The sequence below is a fragment of the Fukomys damarensis genome, unplaced genomic scaffold (assembly GCF_012274545.1).
Source record: "Fukomys damarensis isolate Sample0158 unplaced genomic scaffold, DMR_v1.0_HiC HiC_scaffold_18, whole genome shotgun sequence".
Classification (NCBI taxonomy): Eukaryota; Metazoa; Chordata; class Mammalia; order Rodentia; family Bathyergidae; genus Fukomys; species Fukomys damarensis.
The window spans coordinates 50,946,969-50,965,234 of NW_022900930.1; the positions used below are offsets into that span (position 1 = coordinate 50,946,969).

The 18,266-nt window shown below is 45.8% G+C and overlaps 1 protein-coding gene across 10 annotated transcripts in view; it reads right to left on the reverse strand.

The window, feature by feature from the left end:
• Mcph1 (microcephalin 1) overlaps positions 1-18,260 on the reverse strand; it is a 199,245-nt gene extending 180,985 nt beyond the window's left edge. For 4 of the 10 annotated variants that reach the window (XM_033765542.1, XM_019206955.2, XM_033765545.1 and 1 more), the window contains exons 1-4: positions 17,750-18,021; positions 17,474-17,565; positions 15,267-15,385; positions 840-927 (exon numbers count right to left, since the gene is read on the reverse strand). In XM_033765542.1, coding sequence (XP_033621433.1) covers positions 840-927; positions 15,267-15,385; positions 17,474-17,565; positions 17,750-17,759 — 309 coding nt within the window. In that variant the 5' untranslated portion in view covers positions 17,760-18,021. Of the gene's footprint in view, positions 1-839; positions 928-15,266; positions 15,386-17,473; positions 17,566-17,749; positions 18,035-18,251 lie in introns of those variants that run through there. The other 6 variants (XM_033765540.1, XM_033765541.1, XM_033765546.1 and 3 more) reach the window with 4 other exon arrangements.
• Between the last annotated feature and the right edge of the window lie 6 nt (positions 18,261-18,266).

Sequence of the window (18,266 nt, forward strand, 5' to 3'; positions counted from 1 at the left end):
ATCCGGGTGCCAGTCTAACTTCTTAATGACAGCACTTCTCTTTGCCCTTTCTGACTATGCCCAGGCTTCTGTTCTTGACTCAGAACATCAGGCCCGCCTTCCTCCCTCCCTCTTCCCTCTCAGGCTGACAAATATTCTCATGTGACAGGCCTTCCTCCTGCAACTTCGTCTGGAGCCTGGCCATTGTGCAGCTTGCCCTCTAGCTTTACTATGACCCAACACACTGAATCTTAAAGTAAACACAAAAGCAGCTGAAGGCCAACCAGTCTCTTCTATGTTTTACAAATGACATCAATGCAGGGATGGCGAACCTTTCAGAGATTTCAGTGGTAACACTGTGGCATACGTGCCATAGCTTCACCACCACTGGACTAAAGGAATTTTTAGTTACCTAAAAATACCTGAAAATAATTATATGATAATTGGTATATATAAAACAATTCTTTTTTGTTTCAGCTTTAATTGAGTTTATTGGTACATTTTAGGGATCCAGTACAGTTACACTCATCGTTGGGATCTTGTACCTTTACATGACAGGTCTCGGTTCTCATTTTTTCCCCTTGTCCCTGCCCTCCCTTCACCCCCTTATAAAACAATTCTTTTTTGTTTCAGCTTTAATTGAGTTTATTGGTACATTTTAGGGATCCAGTACAGTTACACTCATCGTTGGGATCTTGTACCTTTACATGACAGGTCTCGGTTCTCATTTTTTCCCCTTGTCCCTGCCCTCCCTTCACCCCCTTATAAAACAATTCTTGAAAAACATTTTAAAATGATTTTCTAAGAAAAAAAAAGTTAATAAATAATGGCCACTGTCCACATTGAGGCTGCATACTTACCCGTTTTCTTGGCAAGTTCAGTGTGTGCTCGCTGGGATTAGCTGCCGGGAATAAGGATTCATCAGCATGCACGCTAGCTGTCCTGCACCTGTGTAAGCAAGGTGAAGAGCCTGGTAAGCTTCTGTCTCAAACAAACTCACCGAGTCAGATCTGCACATCCACCAGGCAGTACTTTAGGAAATCCCCGAGTAAATAATTTTAACAGATATTTCTTTAAAATCCATGTATTTGATGCCAAATGCAAAAGTCAACGTAAACTTTCCCAACTCTTTCCCATGTGGAGCTTTTAAGTATAGGAGCAGAACAGAGAGAGACAGACAGGTAGGGGAGAACCATTTTTATGCGATGACTTTAATTTGTACCTCAAAATTACCAGTGTATGCTACTCACAAAGGTAAAACCATGTGCTGTCAAATATATAAGGTGAGAGTAAACAGGCCAGTGAGTCAGAGCCAGGGGGACCTAGTGAAATTACAGCTGGACTAAAGTCGGGCTTGGCTTTGCCTCCATCAGGTGACCGCCCCGCCTCTCCACACCTGTGTCCTCTCTCCTTGCACTCCTCGTCCTCCAGCCTTGGGGCTTCCCCATGATTACCTCTTATTAAGCATTCAGCCACTCAAATCTGAACGATGCACTCATTTTCAACATGATCCCCCGCCTCTGGTTTCAACTCTTCCATTCTGCTCATACATTACTTTACTCTCAGAACATTTTATTCACTTCTCCCCACATGTCAAAACCCTTCTATCGCTCCCACGACTTCGCACAGAAGGAACTCACACATAAGCTGTTTTCATGATATGGACTCTAACTACATTTCCCACTACCTTTCATAACCCTACCACTGCACATCTAATATGCAAACACAGATTTGACAAAATCAGAACACAGTGCAACGAAAATTCCTACCAATACTGAAAGGTCTCTAAGACGTGTAAAGGACAAAAAGGACATTTCGGAAACACACATGTATGATCCAGCATGGTCTATGATGCCTGGTTACTGACAACAGTAGGCATCGTCGGGATGAATCTACAGTGCTCAGAAGAGCTCTGGTATCCCTGCCACCCCTCCGAGGTTGTACAACACCAAAGCTATTTTCATAGCAAGACAAATCCATTCTTTTCCCTTTCTAAGGGCACACACAATGTTTATGGAAACCAAGAGGTATGAGCTACCCTAACAACCTGCAGGAAGAGGCAGGTGTGACCATGCAACTGTCACCCAGGAAAGCAGCACAGAAGAAATGTGCAAACCTGCAGTCAAACAGCAGCAACTGCAGCAGGAGAAAGGTAACCAGGCAGGGGCAGGCCCTAGAGCACCTCGGACCAGTGGTGCCTTGGCTCTGGCAGACAGGGTCTAGGGGCACAGGACAGCACTAGGCAGAGGGAGAGCACCCTGACCCGAATTGCGGTGCTGTACGAATCATGCCCGAATGACTGAATGAAGGAACAGCAAACAACAGGACTTCCTGAGGGGTTATGCCAGGCCCAGTGATGAGCAGGACCCCTGGGAGACCCCAGCCAGGAAAGGTGTGAGGGGCGGTAGGACAGGCCAAGTCAGGAGACTGTCCTGGGCCCTGCATGACTGGTGGAGAACCAAGAGTTCAGCAGGGCTGTGGGGTGGAGGGGACTGGACAATATTTAGGTAATAAAAATGGAAAGTCCTTGACCTCTGGTTAAATGTGGTAGAATAAGCATATGATTTTTCTCTTGTCCCTCAAATCCCCAATAAAATGATGGTGAAGGACAACAAAACGACATAAACCAATAAAAGTAAGGACTAGATAAGAGCTATCTGGGAACTGAAAGCAAACAAATAAAAAGGAAACCCGAGTGCAGCTGGGACACAAGGAAGAGTCCACAGGGAGCCCCAGGCCAGGGCCTCCAGCCTGGACGGGGATGCTCAGGTGTGGAGAAGCACAGGACGTGAAGGCACGGAGCCCCTCATCTGCCAGCAGCACACCGCCAGAGCTGTGCCAGGCACCTCTGGCTGCCAGACAGTGGTCTTCACTGCAGCCTTGCAGTCTGTGCTCCTTAGGGTGTGTGCAGGCAGCCCACAGGCTGGCACGGTATTTGACCAGAGGAAGGCAGGAAGCTCTGGTCATGTGACAACACGAATGGCCCTCGCTAAGAAACCTGTAAAAAGGCACCACATAGCATCCAACTCTATTTGTAGGCAATGTCCAGAAGAGGAAAATCCAGAGGCAGCAGTCCTGGCCTGGGAACATGGGGTGACAGCTGAAGTGTACAAGGCTCTGAGGTGATGAAACTTTTGTAAAGTTGCAGAGATGGCTGCATAACTCTTATGAATAGGTTTAAAACCAGGAATCTCCTACTTTAAGTGGGAAAATGGCATGGTGTGCAATTAGATCTTAAAATGCTTAGAAAAAGAGAAAACACAAGACACCCCTACATCCTCACTCCTAAGGCTCAAATTCAATACATGGATAAACACCAAGTGTTGCTGAAGTGGTGGCGGAAATGGAGCACACAAACACTACGGGTGGGAATGTGAAACCGCCCACCCCAAAGCCAAGAATGGATAATGCACCAAGAGATGGGAACGCCGACACAAACATGGGTGCCATAGCAACCTTACCCATAATGACCAATAAAAGGAGAACTATCCAAACTTTCCATCTGTGGTGAATGCATGACCAGTTGTGGTACATGCATGCAACAGAATACTACTTTGCTATAAAAAGGAAATAAAACTATCATTGTATGCAACATGGGTAAAAATCTCAAGAAGAAAAAATCATACTAGGTGAGCGAAGCCAGCCAGAAAACAGCACATGCTGGAGGATTCCACAGTACGAGAGCCCAGAATGTCAGGCTCCTCTGTGGCCATAGAAGCCAGACCAGGGTATGGCCCAGGGCAGGGGCTGGGGCAGGAGGGATACAGATGCAGTGGGATAGAGGGGGCTTCGGCGTGACAGAGATCTGTAATGTGGCTGTGGTAGTGGCGAGATGAATAAGTTTGTCAAACTCAGTGATCTGTACATTTGGATGGGTAGATTTTATGCAAATCTTCTATCTACAAGGCTGAGTGTAAGAAACAAACCAAGCACCTGAGCCTGTAGGAAGTGCAGAGTCTAGAGGTGAGCAGAACACTGGCCCTACTGAGGGAGACAGGAAACCAGCAGGAAGCGTGCCAGACCACCAGGAGGGAGGAGCTTCCAGGGGGGCCTGCTTCCACACACGAAGACCATGGAGTTTCAGCCCTGGACAGTTTCTACAAGCTCCTCCTCATTTCAGCAGAACATTGCCTGCACACCACTTGCATCAGTAACAAAACAGCAAGAGGAAGAGGGTGGCTGGACAGCGGCTGCACAGATAATGTGACAAGCAGAGTCTGGGTGGTGGCTCTGTCACAGCATCGTACTGAAGACATACTCACCGCCACGATGGAGCGCAGCTGGTTTGTGAGAAGTGTCACCCACCCGTGTGGACAGCACTACCTTTTTCTGTTTCATAACAAAGTGCAGCTAACGGATCATTTGCCAAATCATGACAACTGACTTACAGGAAGCCCTGCTTCACAGTGAGTTTCAGGAAAGGCTCAGTACAACCCACAAAACTGTGCCTGGCAAAAGTGACTCAGGTGTAAGATATGTCTGTTCCCTGGAGAAGAAGCTTCCCAACAATTCACCTCTCTGAGTGGGAGGATAGAAAGATGCACAGAGATACACTCCCTAAAGTCTATCTGCTTGGGTTTAAACATTTCCCAGTGAGAAGTGCGCTGGCACTGTAGCGCCGCTGTACGTTAACAACTTGCACACTGCCTTCCACGATACAGCACTGAAACTGCTATGTGAAAACACATTTAAAAGGTGCCCAATCAAAATGTACTGAAGAGATAAAAAAGCTCCCTATTAGATTTTTCCTCAGAATGTAAAATAACATCAGCCCTCCATCTAGTGGTCAAAAGCGGAAGTGCTACGAGGATGCCGTGCATCTTCCAGCCGCCGCTCGCCGCTCCTTCTCCGCCCAAGGAGAGCAGAGGGACAACCCTCCCCGTTGGTGCCCTGATGCGCTCTGCAGCCACCTGTGGTCCTCAGGCTCAGGACCAGTCCCTCCGCTTTCTCCCTCCTCTGCCAGAGCTCCAGCCCAGTCTGCTCAGCTTGCAGTGTATGAACCTCCTACAGAGACGCACGGAGGACTGTAGGGGTGCGGGAGGAAGGATTAGCCTCTTGCATTTCCCAAAAGCTGCAAACGCTGCACTCCTGTGGAGAAGCGAGCAGAGGGCAGGGGCTGGAACGGTGTTTCCCACTCACTTCATCAACAGCAGTGTGGGGCCGTGCAGCCCGTGCACAGGATCCGTCCCTTCGCCCTCAGCCTCGTCCTCTCTGCCGGGCTTCACCCACCTCAGAGCCAGGGCAGCCCCGCAGGAGCACTGGGCACGGAGGTTGACTGGGTCCGATCCCCACCCCACCCTCCAGTCACCTGCTCCCTGGCCACCTGGGGCCCAGCTCAGTCAGGGGCCTCACTGAGATAGAAAGATGCACAGAGATACACTCCCTAAAGTCTATCTGCTTGGGTTTAAACATTTCCCAGTGAGCTGAGGGCTGCCCTCTGGCCGGGGTTGCTCAGGCCAGCGCCCAGCACGGTCAGAAACCAGGAACCGCTTCTTAAGGTGTAGTGACTGCTGACAAAGCTTAACTTTGAGATCAACTTCTTCAAGAGAACGTGGAGGTGACAGCCAAGTTGGCCTTTAGATCCTTCACCTTTATTTTGTTTTAATCCAATATAAAAATTCTTACTATCCATAGGAAATGTCAGAATTTCACCAGTGGCTGTTATACAACTGGCTCTTTCTCCCAGAACAAACCCAGCAAAGCGGGATGCCACTGACACCTAGTGACCACACACTCTTAGTACTCACGGTGTGGAAACCGGGGAGGAGGAGTTACACGGGGCAAGTGACAGCGCAGGACTAGACACAGGAAAGTGAGCTGGGCTCTTACTGCATGTTCTGAGGGAGGAAGTTCAAGCTCACCATGAATCAGAGAAATACAAATAAAAACTATTACTTTACACCTACAAATGAGGAAAGAAAGATACTAGAACAGGTGTCCCTTTATACTGCTTTAAAGAGGGCAAACTAGCAGGTTCTTTCTAAGAGTCATCTGGCAGCATTTATCATACACTTGAGTATGAAAACCCTGTGAAGTAGAAAATCCATGTCTGAAATTTAAAGCTACGGAAAGGCTAACACATGCAGAGGAGCAGTGTTTGCAGAGGCACAACACCATATTACTTTTTTTGTTTTTTTTGAGACAGGGTCTCACTATGTAGTTGAAACTGACCTGGAACTCACTATGTAGCCTAGGCTGGTCTCCAACTCACGGTGATCCTCCTGCCTCAGCCTCCCCAGTGCTGGGATTACAGGCATGCACCACCATACCTGGCTTCACACCATACTACTTTTGAGTGGGATAAAAAGGAAAAACAAATAAAAAAAAAAACTTTATACTTTTTTATACTGACAGATCAACTGCATTAATTACTGGTCATCTAATATAAAAGACCGACATATATGTTTGTGTGTATATATATATATATAGATAGATAGATAGATAAATATACACACAGACACACATTAAAATCAGTGGGACATACATGGAAAGATGTGCTAATATACAGTTAACTGAAGGCACATGTGTTTTACTAAAAAAGTGAAACACAAGTTCTTTATATGGACTATATGAAACACGAACCTACAAATATATCTGTATACACTTCTACACCTTTTAATGCTTAGTAAAAGTCTGAAACTATATACCCTAAATTCTCCACAGTTCAGTGGGTTTCTCTTAGTGTAGGGAAAGAAAGACCAGGCAGAGGTAGATTAGGTGAAGAATTCTCACTTAAAAATATACTTTTAAAAATACCCATAACTCAAAAAGAAAGTTTAGGCTTTTTTCTTTCTTTTTTTTTGCAGTCCTAACGAGCTACATCCTCAGCTTTCTATAAAATTTAGTTTGAAATGGGGTCTTGCTAAGTTGCCCTGGGTGACCTCAAGTTTGCAATCTTTCGGCTTCAGTCTCCAGAGTACCTGGGGTTGCAGGTATACGCCACTATGCTCGTTTCAACGTTTATGGCAGTTTACAGATAGCAAAGGAGATCTAATAACCAGTAATTAAATGTATAAACCTGTGATTAAAATGAACCATAACGAACAAGAAAATAATGTGTATTACACATGTTAGGGGACAAAATGCACTTTAAAGGGACCTTAAAAGTTTGATATTGAATAATATAGTTACAAGTACCTTGAAATTTCCAAGAGCACTTGAGAAACAGTCGCTTGGAAAGGGGCAGAAACTGAGAAAAAGGAAATGAGAAGAATGAGAGATTAGGGTAAAACCAGCAAGTAAAAGCAAGAAGTCAGGACTCAAGAGAAAAAAAATGTTAGCAAGAATTCCCAAAATCAGGATTAGGTGAGAGGCCTCCCTGAGGTGCAGAAATGCCTAACAGTCCGTTTCACATTTTCCTCCACTGTATCCAGACGCCCCCCCCGAAGCCTCATGCACTCATAGGTGGGGCTTCTGGGAGGTAAATGGATCATGGTGTGTGTGACCCTAGTTGAGTGTACTGGTTGGTTTGGTGTCTGGTGTGGATGATGGATCTAAGCAATAGGCTTGTAGTCTGGATGCAATAAACAGGGAAAGAAGGAGGGCCACTGCTTCCTGTTTGCCCCGGAGTGGACTGTTTCTCCTCTGCCATGCTGCCCTGTCTTGAAGCCAGCTGACTACAGACTGAAACGTCTACAAACTGTGAGCCAAAGTAAACCTTTACTCCTTAATTTGTGACTGTTGGGTACTGTGTCCCAGCAATGAGAAAATAACTAATAGATCTTTGTTTTGCCAGTTAGAATACAAAACCCGCTACTGGCCATGGCTAATCAACCAGCAAAACTGTGTTCCAGTGAGACTGGTTATGCACACTGAAATTTTAATTCTTATAATTTAACATAAGTCATGAAATAAGTCACTTTAGATTTCTGTGACAACCCTAAAAAACATTTCCATAGGGCGGAGGGCAGGGGAGAGTGCAGGATGACTGACAGTGGCCAGATTTGACTCTAAGTCATTGTACCTTAGCAAGAAGTTCTGACAAAGCTGAAGTTTGTCTGTTTCCCAAGGGCCACAAACACTGATACAGAAGAAATAAGGCTAAGTAGGACAGGAGGCACTTGCTACAGTAACAGAGGCGAGACTGGCAGCCATCTGGACCAAGACTGTGACCAGCCAGGAGGAGGTGAAGGAGATGTCCACCTGGAGGGGAAACAAACAGACCACCATGGCAGACACACGAAGAGGAAGAATGACAGATGCCTGGTCTGCATTGCCCCCACACCCACCTCAGGAAAACAGAAAATGGAAAGGGCACTTAATGGACATGTGTGAACTATGCCATGGGACACATTCAATGAACTCTGAGCACAGAAATAATCCAGATTCCATTGCATCTGCAAGTCTGTGGGTACACAATGCAGGGATAACAGGCTGAAGACTCCAGAAAGAGCAGAGGGGTCTAGCGCCAGGCACAGTGGCAAGGACCTGTAGTCCCATAGTCTAGGAAGGCTGAGGCAGGAGGATCACTGGGCAGAATAGTGAGATAGTCTGTCAAAAGTGGTAGTCTCACAGGATGTCCCAGACACCTGACAGCTCTGTTCCAAGAAGGGGCCTCGTGAGGCAGGACTAGAGCCTGTCAGCTAGTCCAGAAAGCAAATGGAATAGAACAAGGCAGACCATACCCACTGGTGCATGCCTGTAATCCCAGTATTCTGAGGCTTGAGGATCCCAAGTTCAAGCATGGCTGGGCAACTTAGCAAGACCCTATCTTAAAAAGTAAAGGGCTGGGGATGCAGCTCAGAGCAAAGGCCCCGGGTTCAACACCTAGTACCACAAAAGGAAGAAAGACTGAAAGAACAAAATAATAAATGAACAAATGAAGGAAGGAAGGAAGGAAGGGGGGAGGAGAAGAGGAAGAAAGGGAAGGGAAAAGGAAAGAAAGGAGAAGGGAAGAAGATGGACGCATGGATGAATAGCTACAAGTTATTCATTTTGTTTTATAAAAACGCCCCCAAATAAAAACAAACAGAAAGCTAAAGAAGAGCATTAACACAACTCTCACACAGGAGTTAAATACTGTCTGTTATGGCTTGTGTCTAGATGTCCCCTAAAGCCTTGTGCAGTCATAAGTGAGGTTTTTTGGCAGTGGCTGGATCTAGGGTATATCATGCTGGGCTCAAGGATGTGATGCTGGGATTCATTCATGGTGCCATGCTAGGATTAAGGTGTGAGTGCTGTGAGTAAGCTGGAGAGGATACATGGGACAGAAAGAGGTCCCTGCTTTTGGCTCGCTGCTTTGCTATCTTCTGCCTGCCATGAACTGTTTCTCCTCTGTGATGCCCTTCTGCCATGCCATCCTGCCTTGGAACCAGCCAAGTATGAACAGAAACCACTACAAACTGAGCCAAATAAACCTTTCCTCCTTCAACTTTGGGTGTTGGGTATTTTGTCTCAAAAATGAGAAAAGTAACTAAGACACTGTCAAATGAGTATTTGTGGATAAATATAGAAATGATACAGTTGTTGAATAATAAAAATTCAGAACAAAAAGAAAGTTATTGACATTAAACTCAAGAAAGGAAAAGGAAAAAAGAAAGGAACAGCATCAAAATGGCTTAAATAAAAGGTAGGTAAGGAAGCCCAACATACATATAACTGGAACCCCAGAAAAGTAAAACAAGACAATGAAGTAAAGAAATTCTTAAAATTATAATGAACTTCTCCAAGTGGCCAGCCAGAGTTGGCATAACCAGCCCAAACCCAAACACAGTGCCAATCATTTTGTTTTGTACGATGTTATGTTTAGTTCGCTTTACTTGTCAAAACTTCCCCTTGAAAAGTCATTCTTGGGCTGCGGATTTAGCTCAGTAATTCTGTCGCCTGCCTTGCAAGGGCAAGGACCACAGTTCAATCCCTGATACCAAAAAAAAAAACAGGTCATTCTTTGCTTTTTCCTTGACCAGTATTCTAACTTATAAAAGACGTAAGGAGGAAAAGGCACTGGTCCTAGGACCTCTTATCAGCAAGCTCTTGGTTTTTCAGAATCCCTGGAAAACAGGGTGGTCCTCATATAACATCCATCCATAGAACACAGGGTGAGGTGCTAATCCTGTCCTCTGACTAGGAGAGGAATGTGTAAGCCTCAGGTCAAGGTGTCTCTTCAAAGGGTCACAAGACAGAGCCCAGGAGAGAAGGCATTTGTAACTGCAGCAATGTCTGAACTTAAGAGAAAAGAAAACAGCCCTGATGACAAAGATGGCTATCGAGTGGCTGATGTGAGCCACCAGCAGGCTTTATGAGAATTAACCATTACCCTATTTTCTTCCTCATGAAATCCTTTTATAGGGCCAGGGAATTAGCTCAGTGGTTCCACCTCCTGCCTCACAAGCACAAGGACCTGAGTTCAATCTGTGGTACCAAAAAACAAAAACAAAAACAAAAAAACCTTTTGTACACCGATTTCTTTGAGATGGCATTTGGAGAGAGTCTGACCACTTTCCCAATCAATTGAGCTTATTATAAATAAGCCATATTTCCTTCCCACTAATCCTAACCCCCAAATAAGAGCAGTAGTATAGCAGGCAGAACCAAACTTTGAAAGGTACCAAAAACACACGGTGAAGTAGCACATGCTTATAATCCCAGTGACTCAGGAGGTAGATGCAAGAGGATCTCAAGTTCAAGGCCAGTATGGGCAACTTAAGAAGACCATGTCTCAAAATAAAAAGGGCTGAGGGTGTACCTCAGTAGCAGAGCACTTGCCTAGCATTACACCAGCCCTGGGATCAATCCCCAGTACAAACAACCATACCACATTATAATAAACCCATTCAACTTTATTTATTTTGGCTTTTTGAGACAGGGTCTTACTATGTAGTTCAGGCTGGCCTTGAACTCACTATGTAGCCATGCTGGAAGGCACTCCTGATCTTCCTGCCTCAGCCTTCAAAGTGTTCACCAACATGATTGGCTCTGTCTGACTTTTAAGGAAAAAAATCTAGAGTCCTGAGGCAAAGAGGACAAATAACAGGTAAGGGGAAAGAATCAGACTCATTCTCCAGGTTCCACCTCTATTAACTCCCACCAAGCCAGCTCACACAAATACACCGGAAGTATGAGGAGACCAGTAGCAATCACCTCAGCTGCAGAAGTTGTGTCATGTGGGCATGGGGGGCAATCTGCTCCTCACCACCCCCAACAGCAGCATCCTTATGGCAGTGGGCTACTGGGCAGCTCAGGGCCCCAGGAGAGGCCAGGGAAGGAGCTGGACACCCAGGGCCACCAGAGGAGGGCAGAACTCAAGGAATGGAGAAACAGAGGAAGCACCACAAGGTGCCCTCTAAAAGCCCAGAACACTTGCTGATCCTGAACTACACATGCATGAGCCAAACACTGGCCTCAAGTGAGGCACAAGGAACAACCTAGTGCCCTCTGACCTGGGATCCCAAAGACAGTTAACTGCCTGCTAAAACAAGAACAGCCACACTCCACAAGCACAGAGGAACCCAGAATCTATAGAGTGAAAGGAAAGGTTGGAGGTATAGCTCTCTGGGGTTCATGCCCAGCATGGGGCTGGAGCACGGGCTCCGATGTGACACAGCATTGAGACAAATCAAATCCCCAAAAGGTACATTACACATGCGGGACCAGTGAGCTGCCTGGCCTGGCCTGGCCTACCACTACAATTAGTTAGCAAGGTTTATTACAACATAGCCACACTCACATTTTTATTTATTTTCTGTGGCTCCCTTCACACCACAAGAGAATTGAGTAGCTGAATAGAGTACCTATGGCAACTCATTACGTACATGCAAATGTTCCAAAACACAAACTTCTGATCTCAAACACTTCCCGTAAGAGAAATATGTCTTCTATTAAAAAAACAAAAAAACAATCAATAGTCTAATCTTCCACCTTCAGAAACCAAAGTGCAAACTGACCCCAAAGCAAGCGGAAGAAAGTCATAATAGAGATTAAATAGTAGAAATCGATAAAAATCAATAAAAGGGTCTTCAAATGATCAAAACTGACAAGTCTTTAGCTAGGCTGACCAAGCCAGAGGGAAAAGGGTGACTAAAGTCAGGCAAGAATTCTACTGACCTCACAGAAGTAACCAGTAGAGAGAGCTATGACTGAGTGCAGGCCAACAGACACCCTAGATGCCCTCACAAACTTAGACGCAAACACTGAACCCAACTGAGGTTCCAGAGGAAGTGAGACATCTAAACAGACCTTAAAAGTGGATGGAACTAACAATAAGAACACAAAAGAAAGCCAGGAGGAGATGGCACCACTGGTGAATTCTACCAAATGTTCAAAGCAAAAAATAATACAGCAATCCTTTCCAACTCTTCAAAAACTGAAGAACACATCTCGGTAATGAGAACACTGCCCCCAATACCAAATCAGACAAAGTCATCAAAGAAAAACTAGACCAGTATCTCTTATGAACACAGATGGAATGTACATGAAAATACTGGCAAAAGAAGGTACACAAATAACCAAAGAGTGTATGAACAAGCCCAGAGTGCTGACATATGCCTACAATCCGACCACTGTGGGAGGCTGAGTCAGGAGGATTACAAGTTTGAGCCCAGCCTGGGCAATTTCATGAGACCTTGACTCAAAAATAATAAAGGGATGGGATATAGCTCAGTACAAAGGCCCTGCGTTCAATCCCAGGTACCCTTGTGACCACCACCCTCTGGATTAGAGGAACTCTGCAGGAGGTTTTGAGTTTGGGACATGAATCCTGCAACCTCGTTTTTCTTTTGCAAGATGGCTTAGCATTGTGAATTTTAGGATAAACCTGTTCCTTTCTTTAAAAAAAAACAAACAAGGGTAAACAAAGAACCTAGAGTCCAAACATAACTGGGCACACCTGTGGCCAAGCAATGTCCAACTGAAGCACCAAGACCCCAGATGAGAATAGACTACAATCTTTGCAGCATGCAGTGCTGGGACAACCAGCTGGCCACAAGCAAACCAGCCATGGCGGGCCCTGGCCTACACACCAAGGTCTACGCAAAGGGGCCATAGGCCTAAATGTGAGAGAGAAGTCTGTGAAGTCTGATGAGAGAACCCAGGTATAAATCTTTGTGCCCCAGATGAAATTTCTTCAGAATGACATTTAAAGCTCAAGCAACAAAAAGACAGATGACTTGGATTTAATTAAAAGTAAAAACTAGCTGGACATGGTGGCGCATGCCGGTAATCCCAGCACTCAGGAGGCTGAGGTAGGAGGATTGCTGTGAGTTCGAGACCAGCCTGGGCTACATAGTGAGTTCCAGGTCAGTCTCAACTACATAGTGAGACCCTGTCTCAAAAAAAAAACCCCACAAACTAACAAATAAACAAACAAACAACAACAACAACAAAGTAAAAACTTCTGTACTTCAAAGAATGGTATCAAGAAAGTGAAAAGGTAACTCACCAGGAAAAATGTTTGCAAGTAATATGTGCACCAAAAGTCTTATATAGAGTATACAAAGAACTTTCATAACCACACCAAGAAGTAACCCATCTTTAAGATAGACCAATATATCTGACCAGATGTTTCAGCAAAGAAAATACACAAATAGCCAAGAAAACAATTCAAAGCTGCTCAACATCATTAGTCATTAGGGAAATACAAATGAGAACTACAGCAAGACCCCACTGCACACTGATTATGAAGGCTTTAGTCAAAACGAGCCCTAACAAGGGTTGGGGAGGATGCTGAGCAGTGAGATCCCACGCGCATCACTGCTGGGACGCCACTGGCACAGCCACCATGGAAGGGCTCAGCGTTCCTCCAAAAGCCTGTTGTGGAGAGGCCTCCTGAGGATCAGGTGGGACTCCCACCCACCCCTGCGCCTCCAGCAGGGGGAGGGGAGGCAGCGCATCCAGGCTGCTGAGCGCACACAGGAACCAGGAGGGCACAGAGCTTCATACACACCACTCCCCATCTTGCACCTCATCCATGTGGGGGCTGCAGGAGACGCCCTTCACAACGCCATCCAAAGGGAAGGAAAGCGTTTCCCTTTTCCAGCAGATGACCAGACCCAAGGAGGGGCCTGAGGAACTAACTTTCAGCTGGGGCAGATGTGGCAGAGGCCTGGACTTGCAGTCTATCAAAATGGGACCGAACTGTGGGGCAGCAAGCTGTGGTACAGCAAGCTGAAGATTTGCCTGGCTGGGAAAAATCCACATATCTAGTATCAGAATGCTGGAGTATAGAGATCAGCATTTTCCCATTATAGAAAGTCTACTAACTTCAGAAAACTAACAGTAGCCCTCACCGTCAGCAGTCTGCTGCTGTTCCTCAGTCTCTTCCACAACTTAAAACCCAGGAGTGCTCAGTTCCAAAACCCCTGTATGCCTCCACATACAGTCAGTAGGAAGCATCATATCTGCTTTCTGCCTTTAAATAAATCTGTGCTTGGCAATCCCCACATTTCTAACTCCAACATCTACGCCCTGCCGGCCTCCCCTTGACATTCGGTATGTACGAGCAGAAGTGAGTTCCCCCAGCCCAGTCTGCAGGAAGCTTCCCAGTCTCAGTTCCCGGGAAAATCACCCCCTGCTTCCTTAAACCCTTGGGGAATCTGGTCTGACATCACTTTCAAAACCACAGCCTGACCTGACCTGACCAATCCCCTCCACTGCATGGCCTCCAGCCTGGTCCAACCTGACATCCAATTGCTCCCCACCATTGCGGCCTCTGCCCTTGGCCCGCTCTCCACAAGGTACTGCTTCACGGACACTGCCTCCACGGCAGCCTGACCTCATTCTCCACCTAAACTTTCCCTAGGCCTTCTTTTGACACTTAGATTGTGTCTGCAAAATTCCTAAACTCACAGGTCTTAACCCCCAGGACCTCAGAGTGTAACTGTATTTGGAGAGATAAGTGAGGCAAAATGAAGTCACTGGTGTGGGCCCTAATCCATCAGAATCAACATCTTTATCTGAAGAGGAGATTAGGACACAAACAGAGGGAGGACCCTCTGAGGACAGCCGAGGGACAGTCTCAGGAGAAACCGGGTTCACTGTGGATTCCTGCTGTCGGCCCCAATCCTGGGCCCAGTGTACGACAGCAGGAGCTGACCTGTGCACTCTTACTATCTCCTGCACACACCCAGGCCCCAGTCCATGTCATCTGCCATCTGGGCCGAATCAGGTACTGTATTACATCTACTTCTCAACGGCACACACTAAGCCCAGGAGACTTTAAATTACTTGCCCAATAAGAGGAAGAGAAAAGATGGACATCAAGCCTTTTCTGGTTCTATGATCAATGCAAAATATCAATACTAGATTTTTACCATTACTAAGTAACTCCAGGAAAAAATAAGACAGCTACTTACTTTTCAACCCAGAGCACTGAAACAAGCTTTGTCCCCCTTTTCTGGGCCTTGTCCCAAGTGCTCTGGTATCCATCTTTGAAGACAACGTGAGTGACTTGTTTGTTAAAAGTTTTTGAAACCTGTAGAAAACAAAATATACATTAATATTTACGCATAGATTCTTACATTAGATTCTTACATATAATTGGTCAAAAAAAGGGATCCTTCATTCGGTATATATATGTCACACCAAATGTTTAAAATCCCTAACCCAGCATTCCATGTCTCAGAATCCATCAAAGAAATACTCTGGCAAATGTGTAACACTGCTAAAAACATTTCTGCGCCAGTTTCTCCCGTTTTTGTTTCTTTGTTTTATGAGTGTATGTTTGTTATCTATAATAATTACATTCATCCTGGACCTGCTCCAGTTTGGTCAGGGGTATTGTGCCTCGTTCTTACTTCCACTCTTCCTGGAAAAGCTCAAAGTGGGATGAAAAGAACAGAATCACGGGCTGGGGATTTAGGTCAGTGGTGCTGCCACCTGCCTTGCAAGCACAAGGTCCCAAGTTCAATCCCAGGTACCAGCCCCATGAGGAAAAAGAGAACAGAAGAAAAGTGGACAAGAGGAGCCACATGTTTAGCAGCTGGAAAGAGAAGGAGCAAGTCAGACAACTAAAGATACTTAAGCAAAGCTCTCCACTCCGAGAACACAAAACCCCAAGGAAACAGACAACAAAGGAAACACATAGCTTGTTAAAAGTGCTTAAGGTGGGGCGTGGCAGCACATGCCTGTAATCCCAGCACTTGGGAGGCTGAGGCAGGAGGATCACTGTGAGTTCGAGACCAGCCTGGGCTACACAGTGAGTTCCAGGTCCGTCTCAACAACATAGTGAGACCCTGTCTCAAAAAATCAAAAAACAAAACAAATAAATAAAAGTGCTTAAAATGAGCATGGTAGTGCATGCCTGTAACCGCAGCACTCAGCAGACTCAACTGAAGCAGGAGGGATCTTGGTGAATTTGAGGCCAGCCTAGCCTACACAGGGAACTCAAGGCCAGTCTGGACTACACATCAAGACCCTGTCTCACAAAAAACAAACAAACAAACAAACAAACAAAAAAAGGTGCTGTGGTGATATGATCAGATGATTTTCAAAAGGATCAGAAATCTAAACAGCTGCTGGAAATTAAAATACGACGTAAGTGAAAAACAAAATCTACAGAAATGTCAGACAATGAAGTTGAGAAAATCTCCCTGGCCTGGAGCACAAATGGGAAGGAAGAAAGGGAAAACATGGGACACAGAAACTCAGACCAGCAGCTGAGGAACAGGGCTGAAGGAATGCAGGAACAGGGAAAATGAACAAGAACTGCAAGAGAAATGATTACAGAAAACTTTCTCAAACTAAAGGACATGCGTTCTGAATTAACCCTCCCACCCACCAAGGGCCCAGCACGAGCATGCAAACAGTGCCACACCAAGCCTGTCACCATGAAGCTTCAGTATGACCAGAATTTAAAAAATACTAAAGTGGTAGGAAGTGGAGGTAATGAGCCAAGGCCAAATAATGAGAAATAACAATCAAACCAGGCAGGGCCAGGGATTTAGCTCAGTGGTTCTGCTGTCTGCCTGGCAAGACAAACACTCAAACCAGACACAACGTTCTTCTACACTTGCTTTTCACTCCTGACATTTTTCCCTATCTCCGTTGTCGGCTCCCTGGTCCCATCCTTGCCCTCAATCCTTAATAGGCTTCGTCTATCAGTCTTCCTGCTAAGCGCCCAGCAGGGACCAAGAGGGATGGATATTCACAGTCTCCTCTGAGCCAAAGTCCTGACCCCACATCTAATAGTCCAGCCCTGACCACCTCGGGTTCCAGATTTGTCTACCCAAAAGTCCAGGCGTTTCCAACACACCCACAGAGCCTTTCCCTTAGAAACCTGCCTCTGGGCTCCTTGATGTAATTAAGAGCTGGCTACATAATTGGACAGAATCTGGTTTTCATCCTAGATTCTTCCTCTCACCCAATTCCTACAAGACCAACCGCTCTGTAAGTACCACAGCTCTCAATTCTTCAGACTTGAGTTTTATTTCCCACCACTTCCTTACCCAAGACCACGCCCTTCTTTTTCTAATTAATAATGCCTCCCAAAAGAAGACAGAAATGTATCTCTCTACGTACCAGAAGACTGTCCTATGTACCAATATTAAAAGGAATTTCTTACCTTTGCCCCCATATCCATAAGCTGGTTTGTAAATGTCTTTGAATAATTTTCTGTCCCATTGGAAGACCACACTTCAACATAGGCCACTACATCTGAAAACAGGATATTAGCATGAAATACACACGCGTAATCCCAGCATCCCTTGCCCAAAGGGTTTTTCTCTCGTTCTGTTCATATTAAAAAATAAATATAATATTTCTAATAAAAACTTATTCAAAAGCGCACCACTGCTATTCATGGTACATAAAATTTTAAACAAAGAACAACTTTACTTACTCACACGCATCCTGGTTTATAATCCTAACACTTAATACCCTTCCCTAATATACTACACAAAGTTTATTCCAGTGCAGACTTTCTATAAAGGGACAATAAATAGTTCAGGCTTCACGGGCTAGATCAGCCAACTTCACAGGCAGGGCAAAAAGCGCAGCCAGAGGCAGTAAGTGAACGAGCCAGCACAGTTATGTTGTAGTAAAACTTTACGGAGAAGTTGGACCGAAGTTGAGCTTGTCGGTCTTCAACTTCTTTAACAGTGGAAACGGCACTCTTAGCTCTCTGGCCCTACAACAACAGGCTGCAGACCGGCCCGGCCCGGCCCCGCCTGGAGCAGCGAGTAGGCCCTCTGGGCTGAGGCTTCTAAAACCTCGCGGTCTAGGAGGCTCTTCCGGGCTGGGAAACCCGGAACGGGCGGCCTCGGGGTTAGAACGTTCCGCCCGCTCCCTCGCGGAGTTCGGGCCCGCCACGCACTCCGGCGCGGGGCCGGAAGTCCCCTCACCTCTCAGCACCGCGG